The sequence below is a fragment of the Rattus rattus genome, chromosome 2, assembly GCF_011064425.1.
Source record: "Rattus rattus isolate New Zealand chromosome 2, Rrattus_CSIRO_v1, whole genome shotgun sequence".
NCBI classification, from domain to species: Eukaryota; Metazoa; Chordata; class Mammalia; order Rodentia; family Muridae; genus Rattus; species Rattus rattus.
The window spans coordinates 24,932,503-24,949,608 of NC_046155.1; the positions used below are offsets into that span (position 1 = coordinate 24,932,503).

General features: G+C 43.1%; 1 protein-coding gene across 1 annotated transcript in view; it reads right to left on the bottom strand.

Moving 5' to 3' along the window:
- Pgm5 (phosphoglucomutase 5) overlaps positions 1-17,106 on the bottom strand; it is a 173,842-nt gene that overhangs the window by 117,602 nt on the left and 39,134 nt on the right. The window contains exons 4-6 of the mRNA XM_032891741.1: positions 16,846-16,971; positions 14,062-14,252; positions 13,293-13,447 (exon numbers count right to left, since the gene is read on the bottom strand). Of these exons, the coding sequence (XP_032747632.1) occupies positions 13,293-13,447; positions 14,062-14,252; positions 16,846-16,971 (472 nt within the window). The remainder of the gene's footprint in view (positions 1-13,292; positions 13,448-14,061; positions 14,253-16,845; positions 16,972-17,106) is intronic.

Genomic DNA, 17,106 nt, shown 5'->3' on the forward strand with positions numbered 1-17,106 from the left:
AGAAGAAGAAGAAGAAGAAGAAGAAGAAGAAGAAGAAGAAGAAGAAGAAGAAGAAAGAAGAAGAGGAGGAGGAGGGAGGGGGAGGGAGGGGGAAGGGGAGGGGAGGGGAAGAATAGGAACAAAGATAGGAGAAGAAGAGGAGGAAGAGAAGAGGGAGGAAGAGAGAAAAAGAAAGAAGAAAGAGAAGAGGAAAGAGGGGAGAGAAGAAGGGGAGGAGAAGGAAGAAGAGGAGGAAGAGGAGGAGGAGTGGCAGCCGTAGCTATCCCTACTGGTATACTTTGAGTATAGTTTAATTGCTAAACTGTGTCCCATGTAGTGAAAAGCTTAGACTCCAAGATAGTGGAACCACTGGAATGTGGGTCTAATAAGGCATATTTGAGCTGTTGCGGGTAAATTCATAAAGGGTTATGTAGACCCCCAGTACATAACATCTGTCTCCCTAACATCCTGTTTGCCAATATTAAGCACTTTCACACATGTGCCTCTACCATGATGTGACTGTAGCTGGGAGGCCCTTCACCAGAATTGAAGCCATACAATGCCCTGGAACCTCCAAAACTATGACTTAAACAACCCTTTTCTGTTTACAACGTTAGATGCCTCAGGTATTTTGTTATAATAATAATACAGTGATCTTAACTTAGTCATGTCCAATCAGAGCTACAACCTAGTCTGTGCCCCCCCCCAATGTCATTAGATGAGAGATTTCGCTAGAAATCTCTAGGACCTTGTCCGACTCACTCACTGTATTCAAGTCTCTAATATTCTTAGCTCTATCAGATTTGATAAGATACATTTAAAGAAATTCCATTTGAGAGGTTAAATATTTAATACTTCCACCTCTAGAATCTATCTGTGATGCATAAGAAGACTTGGCTAGTGGCTTAGCAGAGAAAGGAGCAAAGTTAATATGAAATCAGAAAATAAACACTTATAGCAATAAATTAAGGTCAGCTGCTATTAGGAAATTACAGAAATCCGTTCTCACAAATCTCTCCGTGAACAAGTTTATCACAAATCAACTCATTATGGTGTTTCTCATATTTTACGTTTGTAGTTTTTGGCTGAACTACTAACCAGATTAGGAAATGGGCAAATGCTTACAATATGGTCACAATTCACATATGTTTTAGTGGGATGTCTGCATTATACAGTCAAAGCCCTATCATCACAATTAATGGGAGAGATAAATGTTTAGGGGATTTAATGGATTTTGGCCGGCATGCCGACAGACACAGATGTGTTCTAAAAGGAAAACAAAACAACAACAAAAATCCTCCCACCAAGCGAGTTTTCAGAAGAGCTAGGCTTGCAGCATCCAACATGCTTCTATGAAAGTGCCGCTAGAGGAAACGAAGGTCCAAAGACTTCTCTGACTTATTGCAACTTCTAAAAATATTAATTAAAGGATGGGTCAAAGGGCAGTAGACCAAGTCCCGCATCACTAGCTAAAATGACCATGCAAAGAAGAGCTAAAGAAAATTAGCAGTCATTGATCACCAGATAATCGGAAAATCTGTGGGTATATGACATTTGCACAGCAGTTTCCTAAAGCCTTGCTGTGCTGTGGTGTGTACAGAACCCACAACAAGGAACCTCACAACCTCTCTCCATGGAGGATACAGAGGCCAACTCGAGCCACTGACCTTTAAAGGCTAAGTCCTAAGTGTGTTTTCAGTGTGAAATGTTTCCCATAGGTTCATGTGTTTGAGCACTTGGTCTCCAGCTGATGGAGCTGATGGAGCCTCCCCAGAGGAAGTGGGTCACTGGGGCGAGGGTTGAGGCTCTATTGATGAGTCATGCTCACTGTTCCTACTCTGCTGCCTGATTACAAATATATTGCGACCTCCCGGCCTCCTGCTTCTGCAACCATGACTTCGCAGCCGTGATGGAATGACCCCCTCAAACCATAAGCCAGAATAAACCCTTCTACTTTTCAATGGCTTTGTGTCAACTGTTTGCTCACAGCAATGAGAAAAGTAACTGGTGTAATATGAGACTAACCCACCATGGGTCAGGTTGGTGTCTGGAAAACACCATCTGACAAAAACGCCTTCCTTCCCTGAGCTCCTACCATGGACACCACTGCTCTAAGCTGTGTCCCCCATGTACTTACTACTCACAAAGGAGAGTGTTCTTATCATCCTTATTGAGGAAAGGAAACCAGAAGAGTCAGGTAGGTAGCCCAGCCCAAGGTCACAAAGCCAGGAAGGAAGAGGTCAAGCACAGGCAGTCTGCACACAGATTTCAGGGGAGCACAAAGAGGACCATGTCCTGTTTCTATAGGAGCATCACTACCCTGGTGGTTCCAAATGTCACTCTTCTCAAATGATGTCTGATCTTCCCAGCTGTCCCCTATGCATGCATAAAACATCTTTAGGATGCAGGGCCATCATGATTTCAGAACACTTCCCTATCTGTCCTTAAGATTCAGATGGGTATCCCTCTTAGAATCTGGTCAGATGCCTTTCAAAAATACTCATTAATTTTGTTTTGGTGAAGTTTGCTTGATGAAGACAGAAGGTGATGAGGAAGATCAGCACTAGAAGTAAAATGCTGAACCAAACAGTGGGTCCAAGAATGCAGGAAATGCTAAAAATGGTTTGTGAGAAGTAAAGAGGAGGAAGAGGAGGAGGAGGAGGAGGAGGAAAAGAAAGAAAAATATAACAGAAGACAGGAAAATAAAGGAGAGAAAAGGGAAGGAGGGGGAGGAGGGAAGGGAGGGAGGAAGAAAAGGGTCAAGGGCATGTGGATAAGAAAGAACAGAGGACTGTGTGACCTCACATGTGTAAAGGTCATGAGTGGCCACACAGAGAAAACTTGTTTTGAAAAACAGCGCCAGACAACAGAGTCATGGGCAAGGGCTGCCATTGCCATTTTAATGCTTTGTTCATCATCAGTGAATAATGGGGGATTTGGAGGAACATTAAGAGGTAAAAAGAAGGGGAATTCCCTTCTGAAACTGTACCCCAACACACTCATGTACCTCACAGCACTTTGCTGTCTAATGGGCTCCAAAGTCACTGCAATTACTACTTTCAGTGGGCAAAAAGAACAAATGTATCCATCATCATTATTTGATCTAAGAAGGGATGACCATCATCCTGGCTCTGTTTAAGGAGTAGGAGAGGCTTAAGGCTGTCCATCCATCCTACTGGCTATGACCCTGGTGAAATCTCTAACCAGAGTCAAGTCTCAAGGAAATGTGTTTAGTGTCTTTGTCTCTCAGCCTCATAAGCAGAGCACTGTGAGGTCTAGAAATCCTGTAGACATTTGCTCCATCAACTCTGCCCTAGAGAGCCAGAGGGAGGAGCCTGGAGATGTGAGGGACACCTTCCAAGGGAAAGCAGAAAGGAAAATGATCAGGTTAAATGAGCTGCTGGATCAAGGTTCAACTGAGGCCAGCCTATGCCTTGTGTGGACCCAACACAGCTTAACTATTTAGGTCCCATTTCATCTAGTTTCTCCCCTGTTTTGTACAAAGGTCCTGACAGATACAATCCGAGTCCTAGATAGAGATCTTGCCGTCTCAAATACAGGCCTGAACTCATCAAAGCGTTGTCCTCAATGCTGGGATATAAACCACTGATGCTATCAGAGACTCTAGAAGCGACTGTAAATCCAATCATACCTCAGGTAGAAACCAGATCTGAGCTGAGCTGAGGACGAATCAAGCTAGGCCTCCACTTGCATCTGTGCAGAGACAGCCAAGAGTCCTTTTTTTTTTTTTTTAAACTTCCTTTTAGGCACAGGAACTTGAAAAGCAAGGGCTAGCTAGCCCATTCCCTGCTAAGAAACTCATCACACTTCATTAATACCACTTAGGTTTTGGGTGACTGGTGTTGCCTGTCTTGGATTTAAAACTCTCACAGAGAAGGAATCTTATCTGCTTAGCCTACTTCCACAGAAGACAGCCTGGCAAAGCTACTGAAACCAGATCAACACCCTCGGTGCAGCTGCCGACGCTGATCTTACAGCTTCAGGCAGATCCTGGGGCAAGGGTGTACGTTCCAACTTTACCCTGAACTCCTGTCAACATTTTCCTGGAAGTCCCATGGTAAAGCCAGGAAGTGCTTCCTCCCACGCTTGACTAATGAAAGGCACGTGTTCAAAACAAACAAACAAACAAATTTAAAAAAAAAAAAGCAGAATCAAAGTTACAAGGCCTTTGTGTGTTAAAATTATTTATTTGTATCTGGTGTTATCTATCACCATTTGGGCGACGGATACATATTTTAAGTCATGAGGGAAGAAGGAGGTTGTTTAAGCAAACACATCTTCCACAAATCAAAACAAAGCTACACAAATGGATCCCCACTGATTTATTGGAAATCTCTGAAGCCCTGCTTTAGTCTTTAACCCCAGGCAAAATCATGAGGATGCTCAGGGGATTCGCTCAGCGTGGAGAAATCTGTGGGTGGTCAATATGATTTCCCAAAGGCTAAGAGAACTGTGTCAGTAAAAAAAAAAAAAAAAAAAAGCTGAGAATGGGGTCCTGGACACCTTTGCCAATCTCAACACCCATCCAGGGCAGCCTCAGGGATGATGAAGAATCCTTACGGATAAAGCAGCCCAAGAAAGGGGACTTCTGAAGTCGTTTATCTTTCCGTTCACTTGGGAGGAAAACGACAGTGACATCGTTTGGAGCTCAGGCCATCCAACAGTTGTTTTCTGACAGACTGACAGAGCAGAATGTAATGATTCTGAAAACTTGAAAGAAAGATGATTTCTCCAACCCTCAGAAGCCCGGATACCTTCTGTTCAGAAGTCTCTATTCTCACTCCTGCTGCACATACAAACGCCCTCCTCTACACTACTGTCCCACCTGATTCCTACACTTAGAAATGCTGGATACCAGGCACACACACTCTCGTCATCCTTCCCGGGACATGAACACAAACCCTACACAGGAAGGAGTGCCAGGCATCTACTAAACCAGTAGTTCTCAACCTGTGGATTGTGACCCTTCATGGGGGACATCTAACGACCTTTTCACAGGGGTCATCTGAGACCATCTTAAAACATAGCTATTCACGTTATAATCATAACAGTAGAAAAGTTACAATTATGAAGTAGCACATATAATATTATGGTTGAGGGGGGTCACCACAATGTGAAGAACTGTATTAAAGGGTCACGGTCTTAGGAAGGTTGAGAACCACTGCTCTAAACATCCTAATAGTGAGCTCGCTGCTTCTCCTGTCTACTAAGGCATGCAGCAGAGACCCAGGTTGGAGCAGATTTTAATTATTAGCCAGAACGTGACTGTCATTTCTTCTCCCATCAAGTCACATGTGACACGGACTTCAGTACTCACCTGCCATTTCTAAAAATCCAATTCTCAAAGGGCACACACGTGTTCATGAAAACCACAAATTAAGCAGTTTATAACACCCAAACAAGACTTCCACCTTGGTTTTCTTCTTAGTATGTGTGTCTATTTCCCTTGTATCCAAGGGGTAGCATCACAAAAATCTATCTTGGTACAAGAGTTAGAGGAGGTCTGTTGGCAGTGCACAGTAATCTTTCCAGAATTGTGTGCACTGATCTGTGGTGTTCTGCAAGCCATTTTCCAAAATGGTAAGTACCGGAAGTGAAGAAACACCACTCATTCATTTACTAAGTGTACACTAAAAACAAATACTGTGCCGATTTATGAGGAAAGAGACAGTGCTTTTAACTCCAGTTATTATAGTGGCAAAGGATCCATGCAGAGTAAGCCTCAAACTCTCTTTAAGGTGAAGAGTCTTTGACACTCAAGACTCAAAGGTAACGCTGGACTCCAAACTTCAAAGGAAAACAATGAGCTTGAGAGGAGCAGGTAAAAGCATCATGCTTCCCACAGAGAAGCGCCTGGACATGCGCTGAAGAGGTCACGGACCAGGGAAACCATAGCCACATGTATATGCGAGGCAGAAGACACCATAACAGGGGACTGGTGAGATCTGTAGACCCAGGCACTGGAGGACATGAGAAAATTTTTAGAAGGAGAGAGGTATGATTTGTGCTTCAGAACAATGTCCTTAGGGGAATCCAGAATATGGGATAAAGACGAGCAGTTATTGCAATGACCCAAGGAAGAAAAACACGAGGACCAGAGCAGCAAACACACGACTAGAAAGTGGAGACTGAGTCAGAAACACAGTGGGATGCTCAAACACGCCACCGTGGTCTGTTGGAGCAGTCAGTCAGAGAAAACGCAAATGTTGAATGTTGTAAGCGATAAGAAAGAAACCTTCCAGTCTGAAACATAGGCCAGTGGTCCAGCACTTAGCCTAGCATGTGCAAAGCCCTGGGTTTGATCACCAGCACCAAAACCCTAGTTCATGTAAGAAACATGATGATGATGATGATGATGATGATGATGATGATGATGATGATGATGATGATGATGATGGTAGTGGTGGTGGTGGTGGTGGTGGTGGTGGTGGTGGTGGTGGTGGTGGTGGTGGTGGTGATGGTGATGATGGTGATGATGATAAAAGGCCAACTCTAAAATGATAGGCATGACAAACCTGTCTAAGTTGAGGTCCCCAAAGGAGAGAGACTGATGTATAGTGAGCAAGTTGAAAGGGGCAGAAAGGCTGGCTGGCATGCTAGTTGCCCCCCTTCCATTCCTTGATTCCCATTTCACTCAGTGTCCTGCTCTTCTTCCCAAAGGAAACTCCCAGGCTCCCTCTGGGTTAAGTCAGTGGGAGGCATCAGCAGGAGAGTACAGGGGGAGAGGACAGAGTCCATTACTTCTCTCTCCCTGCAAGCTCAATCCTCATGCAACAGCCATTTTCACAGCTGCAGAAGTGCACTGGAGCTGGGCTCCTTTGATCCTTGCCCTCGATCCTCCTGCCCTAGGGATTCCCATCAGTGATTACTGATCACATCGGCCCCCCTATCCTTTTCTGACCTTGGGGGTTTCCTTAACTTCATTCATGCCCCCACAGGTTCTCTTTGGGAAGCCGCCCTTGTTTGGAATCTTTTGATGATGTGTTGCATGGATATCTGTGAACAGGGTGTGCATATGAGCAGAAGGCAGAGGAAGGTATCAGCTTTCCTGGAGTTTGACTTACAGGCAGTTGTGAATTGACCAATGTGCTTGCTAGGAACCAAACTCTGGCCCTTTGCTAGAGTAGCTCTGAACCACTAAGCCATCTGTAAAAGCTCTTTTCAGAACACCAGTTCCTTCTAGCCCTCGTTCTGATGGGTGTGAAGAGTTTCACTGTCATCTATGATAAAGGCTTTCCTGCCTTTTTCCTCTGCTGTTTTACTAGGAGACACGGCCATATTTATCTGCTGAGGCAAAATGCTCCCACCATTTTGTCTCGAAAGCAATCTATGGAAGCTGAGTGGTCGGCCCTAATTCATCACTATGTGTCTCGTGGCCACGTACATCATGGCTGATTCAGGAGACGAAGCTGCACAGATCTGTGGATGTGGCAAGGGTCAAGGTCACCATCCATCAGTAGAAACTCGCATACTTGCAGGATTAACACTGTCTGAATTCCACGAGCCAGCTGAGCGTGATCAAGATAAGCTACAGTCCATATTTTAGACGGAGGATTGGCAGCCAACCGCAGACTCGGGGGTAAGTGTTTTCATATGTGTTATATGGGACTCCTTATCCCCGCCTCACAGCCAGGCCCAGCTGCACGTTTCTGCTGGCCCATGACCTACCTGTGACCTCCTCAGAGAGTCTTTCTGTAACTACCATTTCTAAGCAAGATGCCCCTTCCTCACCAAGTTTTATGGTACCAAGTTCCTAACTTCATAGCTCACATTCCAATCCGTGTGTCTATATTTTTTTTTCTTTACATGTTATTTTCTGTCTTCCCTGGTAGACGGTGAGTTCTACTGTAGCAGGGGACCATATCTAGGACATAGAATGTACTTAGAAAATGGTTTCTAATGAATAAATGCAGGACACCAAGAGCCAAAAGAGGGGGGAGGGAGGGTTGACGGTCACTAGTGTGTCACTGTCCTGTTTATACATATGGACCCTTTGTGGCCTTGTTTGTAGTCAAAACATTCTCATAGCTGGACCCTTTGGATGTCTTCAGGGGTGCTAGCCTCCTGTAAGAGTAGAACTCTCCCTAGTGAGTAGGGCTTGAGCCTGCGTGTTTGCCTTGCTTTGCATAGCTTTCGGCATGGCCCCAAGCACAGATGGGAGCTTCATAAATATAACTGAATGATGATGACACCAGGGATTATTTAGTACCTCATGTGGGTGGAGACGGACCTCGGGCCACAAACATACTTTGAACATGCATTGCTTCTCAAATCATCTGACCCAGAACGTTTTCAACAACCCAGCTCATCTGTGCCACGAACCAGACACATTCAGATGACAGGGTCCCCAAAGAATGCCACTTTCAAAGCTGAAAGTGTATTATTCAGGGGTGAATGGAATCCTTGTCTTAGTGACACTGTGAGAAAGGCAATGAACGTCTTTCCTGAAAAGCATCAGCTTTATCTGTGAACAATGAAAAGTTGGGATAACTCATCAGTTTCAAAGGTGCCCTGCCCATTCTGAAAAACCAAGAGTTAAATTGTCTCTCTCTCAAACGTCCACTGTTACCCCGGCATTTGTGGATACAATCCTATGGTTTCATTTACTTAATAATAACAGTAATAATAACAACATGTGATTTTGGAAAACCACTAGAAGACCAACCTGCATTTGTTCACCAGGAAGGAAGGAGCTCATAAAGTGTCCATCACGAGAATCCACAAGGGAGCTACCCGCCAGATCAAATGCCCAAAACAAATCAGCACGTCAGAGCCCCACAGAATTCTGAATCCCAACCAGCAAGCATGAATAATCCTTTTAAACGGTCACTCACGTATCAGAACAGGCCCTTTGTGAATCTCTAAGCAGGGCCTCTGGCTTCTGACTGAACGGAAGTTTTCTTGGGAAAGTGGATAAAGTGAAATCAAGAGCTCCTGGGACATTTCCACGAGAAAAGAGGACAAATGGTTTCCATTGCCAGAATGAAACGTCCTGCTCCTGGCCATGGCTTGGGAAGCTGCTGGCCACCCCACAGGAGAGCTAGGCAATGTTTTCAACTGCTTTGGCTGGTCCCTTCTGGGTCCCTGAGTAAGTGTATCAGGAGATACAAGGTCAAATCCTGCCAGCTTCCGGTTAACTGTGGGAGCCAGGACAAGGCTCTTAACTCTCCTGATTTAACACAAAGAGAGGAATGACTGATACAAGTTCTTCAAAAAACAAAAACAACAACAACAACAACAAACTATTACCAAGATAAGTGAGATAGAAGCAAATTCTGTCCACATTATAAATTTGGGTTTAAGTAGAATCCTGTGGTATAAAGTAAGGTACATAAAAATGCCCAGTATCCTTCCCTTAGGCACCAGAACCATATGGCATTCACTCACACAGATACATACATACATACATACATACATACATACATACATACATACATACATATAAATAAAAATTAAAAACAATAAAATAATTCTCTTTTTTAAAAAACCATTTCTTACAACAGGATCAACATGTAACAAGAACCATGAGGCTGCTGCACTAAAAATTTCAAGTTTATATGTAAGACACTGAAGAAAGGCTACTTAGAAATACATCCATGGACCCCAAGATCCAATATCATTAAAATGTAATCCTCCTCAAACGTCTCCATAGATTCAACACGATCTCAGTCAAGGTCTCAAGGGGCTCTGGTGTGAGCTGACACATCACCTTAAAACATATGTGGTAATGGAGAGAGCCTACTAGAGACGCATGAACTAATTAGACAAAGAATAAAAATGTCAGGAGAATTGACCTGAGTTCAGCGTGGTATGTTTACAAAGATGAATAGAATAGGATAATAAAAGAGCTGAATATCTCCAGTCAATTTGTAACAATGAAATCAATACTGTTCAGGGGACAGGAAATTCTTGCAATTAATAGAGTTGGAGCAGCTGAGCATGGGAAAAAGATAATCCTCAACTGTTACCTCACAGCACACGTAAAAATAAACCCAAAAGTAAAGACTCAATGGGGGTGACCTTAGCCAAAATGCCCAACACTGGAGAGGGGGAACTCAAAGAGTCCACCTTCAGTAGATAGACAGGGCCTCAAGGGAAAGGACAGGGTTGCTAACCCACAGTCATAAGCATTCAAAGACAGACACAGGGAAATTATCTTTCTGACCTTAAAAGTGTTGGATAGCAATTTCCTCTGTGAACCAACCATCCATCTTAGGGGGAAGCTTATTAAGATTTAGGAAATAAATAACTCAATGGCTTCAGGAAGTCCCTGAAACTGATCAGGTACACTAGGCCCCTCCCTCCCCAAGCATATGTAAGCTGTAAGGTCTGTTGAGAGATTCTCAGATAAGCTGAGCTTTTTAGCCTAAGACCAGCCAAGTCACCTGGAAGAAACAGATCAGCTAGCTACTCAAAGAGGCTCAGACCATCTCCAGCCTTCTGAGCTACCTGCAGGCTATGTAGGGAGTTCTGGTTTCCAACTTTCATGAGTTGTCACCCAAGAAAGAGAGGGCTTTGGATGATACGGATGTCTTTCAGTCACTTCTGCCCCTGTAAATAACTCCTCACCCCAACTCCTGTAAAAAACCCCAATAAACCTCAGTTCACTAAGTAGGACTTTGGTGGTATCCTGACTTTGTTCTGTCCTGAACTCCTTCCTGGGGTGAGTAGATGTTCGCTCACATCTCCCAAGAATAGCATCACACAACAAGAGTAAGCAAATATTTCTCAAAGATGTCAAAAGCAGTTAGAGTAACAACATAATTAATGAAGCATAAGAAAAATTAGCAAACTGAATTTAATAAGAATATAGAACCTCTGACCATCGAAAGACATTATGAAAAGTAGAGGCTGAGAAGATAGTGCAAGTCAGTAAAGTGCATGCCTTGAAGTCAATGCCCCAAATCTCTTGGAAAGCCGGGTGTGATAGCAGACTGGTAATCCCAGCCCTGGGATGGCAGAGACACACAGATCCCTAGACCGCTTGATGATTTCCAGGCCAGTGAGAGACCCTGTCTCAAAACTGAAGCATGAGGGGTGATACCTGGCATTGACCTCTGACCTCCTTATGCACACACATGCACACAAACACACACATGTGCACACCTGTACACACAGAGAAGATGGGGGCAAGCTACAGGCAAGGAAAAGACAAGCAATACTGGAGTTGACAAAAGACTGATCCAAAAATATATATTAAAACCTCCACAAATCAATAACATAAAACACAGTAACCCAACTTTAAGTACATGCAAATGCCCTTTGAATGAATACATAATGAAAAATGGTAATGAGTAGCTAGTAAGTTGACAGAATAGTCAAAAATTGTCACTTACGGGGTGGTGAGATTTTAAACTACAATAAAATGATATCTATCACACAATAGCATAGCTACAGTTAAAAGTCTGTCCCAACCCCCAAATATCAGCAAGGATATGAAGCAACTACGACCCCCACATTTCTGAGAAATGCATACATTAGAAAACAGTTTTCACCTTATTGAATGTACAACTACCCTAAAAAAAACAATATCTCTTCTTAGATATTTACCCAGATGTGATTAGAATGTGTCAACAGCAGCAACAACAAAACCCTTAAAAAGCTACCAGCTACAGAGAGCCCAGCTGTCTATCAGTGAGAATCTGGAAAAAAACAAATGGTGATATTCTCACATATTAATATACTGCACAGCAAGGAGAGATACACTTCTGATATATGCGATGATAAGGATAAGTCAAAAAGGGATTCGTGGAGGGCGAGATGGCAAAGGATCCCACGTCTAGTTTAAAACAGGCAGCCCACAATGGTGGTAGAAATTATGGCACTAGCTGTCGGCAGGAACCAGAAGAGATAGGAGAGTTTGGGGAATTCTGGAAACAATCCGCACCTTTGTCTGAATGGCGGTTAAATCCATGTTTACACTTTCGGAACTCATTGAGTTAAACTCTCAAGCTTTTACATTTCACAGCATACTTTTACATTATAAATGATTGAAAAAATAACGCCAGGAGAACATAGCCACAGGATCGAGAAGGAGGAATTCTACAGGACAACCCAACCGACCAGATCTCCAAATATCTCTGGCAAATGACAGGGACCGTGCCAAGTAAGAGCACCACAGGACACAACCAGAGCCAATATGTGGTGCTGGATGGGAGCTTACTTTGGGAAAATAAACCTTCAAAATATTTTGGGGACATTCGGAGGGAATTTAAACATTGTATAGTTTCAGATAACAAAAAATGTATTACTAGAAAATTGAATATTATAAATTGATAAGAAACAGCAGTGTGAACTGTCTGATCTTTTCAGTACTATGCATTATACATTGGTATCATGTATGTTATTTTACATATTTAATTATATCTGTACAGTACACACACAGAACAAGACTCACTACAAGGATAAATTCACCTATAGCCATAGACTATCACTCTGGGAACAGTGCGATAGTCTGCCTTCTCATTTGTCTGTGATTTCTAACTTTCTGCAGTGTGCATGCTCTGCTCTTATGAGAATAAACACTGTTTGAAAACATCAGACATAGGAGCAGGAATCGTATCTTGGTGGCAGAGAGCTTGCCTAGCAAGGCTCTGGGTTTGATCAAATCCAGGTCCTACTTTCAAGCAGCCCCAGAGTGAACCACCTGTTGTATGTTCTCTGTCATTTCATTCTTTAAAAGCAACCTGTAGTGTAGCATCCTGAGTTTTACTCAGCAAATGAAGATGAAAACTGAGTCCCGTACATACTATAATCTGACCTCAAACTCCCTGCTATTTTCATTTTCCACACATATATATTATATACATACATATCTAATATACATACATACATACATACATACATACATACATACATATATATTATACCTTCAGATTCAGGAAGACTACACATTTATGAGATATTTACTGTGTTTAATAAAATACATATGGATGAACAAACTATCAAATGAAACAAGCCAACAACAAAGAAATCCTTTGAAAGTGAAGGATTCTACTTAAGTGACATCTGGAACAGGCAAGCACCTCTGGTGATAGAAAGCACAATGCAAGGATGACACTGTTAGCATCCCCATATTATAGATTTAAAAAGGTAAGACATCGAGATCGAATAAGAAAGAGCCCAGCTCAGACCACTCGAATCTCATGCTGCTATATCACACCATATCCTGGAGTCCCCAGGCTGTGACCAGGCTTGCAGTGGAGCAGGGAGAATGATTTCTAGTCACCAACAAATGGGCCTTGGCATCAGAGGTTTACCATGTGCTACATCATAGTAATGTCCCTTCTTACCTGTCCAGGGCCATGCTGGTTGGCATACTCCTCCCAAACCCGCGAACACCCATCTGACGGAAATAAGGAATGCAAGAGAGGTTGGCAGCAATGATGGCGAGGGAGTCTGAGGGACTCACAAAGAAGCCATTTTGGCCAAGGATCATATAACGGTCCTGTGGGAAGGAACGTGTGAAGATTATCACGAAGAAGCATCCGGTCTTCGTACCCAGTTTCCATCATTAACACGAGCCACTTTCCTGCCACTTAAACCACCTAAAACAATTTGAACTGGCCAAAGGAAGTGTGAGAAACCATGTAAATCCCTCAGGGGCCTAGAATCTTGATACAGCTGGAACCCGATCCTCTCTCTTGCTGAGGAGTGCACAGCTCCTTCATGCTTCAGTGGCTTCCACAGACTCAATCCCTTCCTCTCCCAACGTGGACTGGAGAGCCGTAGTAATGGATAAATAGCCAGTCTCTTAATGTGGTACTTTCAACGAAGCCAGCAACAAATGAAAATTTATTGCCTGGCTGTTCTTTTTTTAAGAAATAATTTCTAAATAACATACATCAATCTGAATCTAAGAAAAGCTGTAGCTGTTTCATGGTGTTAGCCAGCAAGGAACTGCAGAGCCACAGCCGAGCCCAGTGCCCCCTACACACGAGCTCCGAGCCCAGCGCCCCATGCACGTGAGCTCCAAACCCAGCGCCCCATGCACACGAGCTCCAGATTCTCTGGTTTCTGATGTTTCTTCCATCACACGATGAGAGAGAGGGTCTCACTTACCCCATCAGCATCAAATGCAGCTCCAAATCCATATTCTCCCCCCTTCATGGCTTCCAGAAGGGTGGTCGCGTATGTCAGGTTTGGGTCTGGGTGCTGCCCTCCGAAGTCTTCTAATGGGACACAGTTTATGGCGGAGTTGGCCGGAGCTCCCAGTTCATCACACAGAACTTTTCTTACATAGGGCCCCATAACTTAAAAAAAAAAAAATGATAGAGGAGAACATAAAAATACTTGAAGAATACTCTTCCCTGGGTTTTTTTTTTCCTTTCTGGTAATAAAAAGATAATAATTCACTTAATCGTCCAAAAGAAGAACAATTTACACAGTCATTTTTAGGGTACAATATAAAATAAGAATCCTATCAGTTCCCATTTATTGATCATCTACCATGTGCCAGACGCTCTGTGGAGCAGATTAAAAGATGTCAATCATCCAAAAAGATGAAATTTTTTCCTTGTGATCTCATAAAACACTGACTTAAAGAAATCAACTATATAATAATGATTTATTACATGCTGTGTTTCGTGTATTAAGCACTCCAACTGAGTATATTAAAAGCACTAAAGGGCACCAGTAATTCCCTTTGCACAACTGTTGTCATGTTGCCAAGTCAGCATGTAGATCCCAGAAACTTCGTATAAAACCAGGTTCCTCTTGCAAAACAATGAATGCTAAGTAAGAGTAGAAGTTCCATGGACCAGAAGACCTAACATTGAACCTCTATGTTAAGAACTGAAAGGGTCAGATTAAAGGGGATAACACCTGCATGACACCTACATTCCTGGGCTCTTCTCTAATAGTGAGGTAAGTCCAATGTAAGGATGATCGGAGAGCTGAAACCAAAAGGGAAGTGTCTAATTGGACTCAACGGCTTAGGAAAACAATACTCACACATGAGATTTCGTAGAGAAGGCAGTGTTTTGAGTAGGACTTGAAGGAAGAATATAAATTTGAGAGGGGTACTAGTAGGAGGACCATACAACTGGAAGCTATTAAAATCAAAGGAGGAGTGAGCCTGTGATAAAATCACCATGTACTCCTACCAGCTGAAATATACATGAGGTCACACCATAAACATCTCTTGTCTTGTGACCTGGTCCCCATGTCCCCTTCTCTAGAGGAAGCATTGGGTTTCTTTTGGAAAGAAACATATCTTTCTCCCAATCAGCCCACATGACCCATATGACTATGGTGTAGCTAAATCCCACTGTCCCCATGGCTAGGGAGTTGACCTCCATCTGACAATCTGTTCCTCAGCCCTCAGCCAGGGTGACTAATTTGAAGATGGACAAACAGTAGGAGCCAGGCAGTGAGACACAAACACAAAAAATTCAGGAAGAGGTAATTGTCTTTTTCCTGGGCCAGATCAGGCCAAGAACTTGAAAGAGCGTTTCCTTGAGAGTTGGATCAGCCCAAGAAGTAGTAACAAAACATCCTAACAACAGACCCTCCAAGCAAAGCCCAGGGAGGGTGGGACCCAAGTGTGCTCATGGTCCCAACAAATACTCAGCACGCCAGGCAGCCAATGGTCACCAAAATCTTGCAGAATGCACTAACCAGGAGTCTGAAGTAAACGGCAGAGAGAAACCTCTTCATGCAGGGAGAATGCCTTAAAAATGGTGAACAAGATGGAGCAAAATGTCTGAAATAAGAAAATCTGATACAGGCTAGAGAGATGGCTCGGTGGTTGAGAGCACTGGCTGCTCTTCCAGAGGTCCTGAGTTCAGGTCCCAGCAACCACATGGTGGCTCACGACCATCTGTGGTGAGATCTGGTGCCCTCTTCTGGTGTGTCTGAGGACAGCTATAGTGTACTCATATATAATAAATGAATAAATCTTTTTTTAAAAGTCTGATACTACAGAGTGCTGCTGGGAATCAGAGACACTGAAGCCATCGCCATTGCTGCTGCTGTGTGTAACAGGAGTTTGGACAACAGCTGTGTTCTTATGTAACTCAGGATTTATTTACCATCAGACTCCACAATCCTGCTGCTAGAAATTTTCCCAAAACAAATGGAAACATACACTCCCATAAAGACTTGTTTGTGACTTGCCATGACACCTTTCATTGTAAGTAGTCCAACACCAGGGCAGGAAGGTTAATTTCTATCAACCAGCAAATAGACAAAATGTGGTACGTCAATGAAATGGAATATTACTCAACAAAGAACAAGAAGGGGCGTGTGTGCCTCAAACGCCATTTTACAAAACACTGTGCCAAATGATGTGAAGCAAAAGACAACTGAGTTTGTTCTTCCACTTGTGTGACTTTCAAGAAGAGGCAGAATAAGGAAAGCAGAAGAGAGATGAGGAGCTGCTAGGAGCGGCTAGGAGAGGTAAAGCGTTGGCTATAAAAGTCCAGTAAGAAGCCTGTGGCCTTTGAAAGTTAAAAATTAATAAAGATCTGTGTATTTGTGATATTTCATAACGAGGAGATAAATACTAAAGAAAATCAGTGGAGGGGTTGAAAAAGGTTGACACTGGCAAGTAAGACATTGACTGCAGAAAGGAGTTGGGCAGCTACTTTTCCCATGATAACTTTTATTCCACGGTTTATAAAATGTAGCATGAATTTTCAAGGCAAACAGGCAGTCTTGATCTACTTCACTGTAGATATGGTAAAGCCCCAAATTTATTGGTTCGATTTTTTGTTTGCATTTACATCAACAGAAAGTAGAGTCCTAAAATTTTCTAGAACATTCTATATGTATCTGAAAACAGAGAGGTCTCCTTAATGATTCTAATACACTGCATTTGGACAAAAAAAAAATACAGGGGCTCACCTCCATGCATAGCATCAACACGGATCTTCAGCTGGCTGGGCCCTGTCAGCAAACTCTTGATGGCGTTAAAGTCAAAGATAGTCCGAAGGAGGTTGAGATAGATGTCAACAGGGTCCACAATCTCCACTGATGATGGGAAAACAGAAGGGGATGTCAGGGAGCATCCCGGAAATGATCTTTACAGACATAAAAAGAATTACTACCCTAATGTTGGGAAAATCTGATCAAAGTCCCAGCATAACCTGCATGCTACACCGGCAG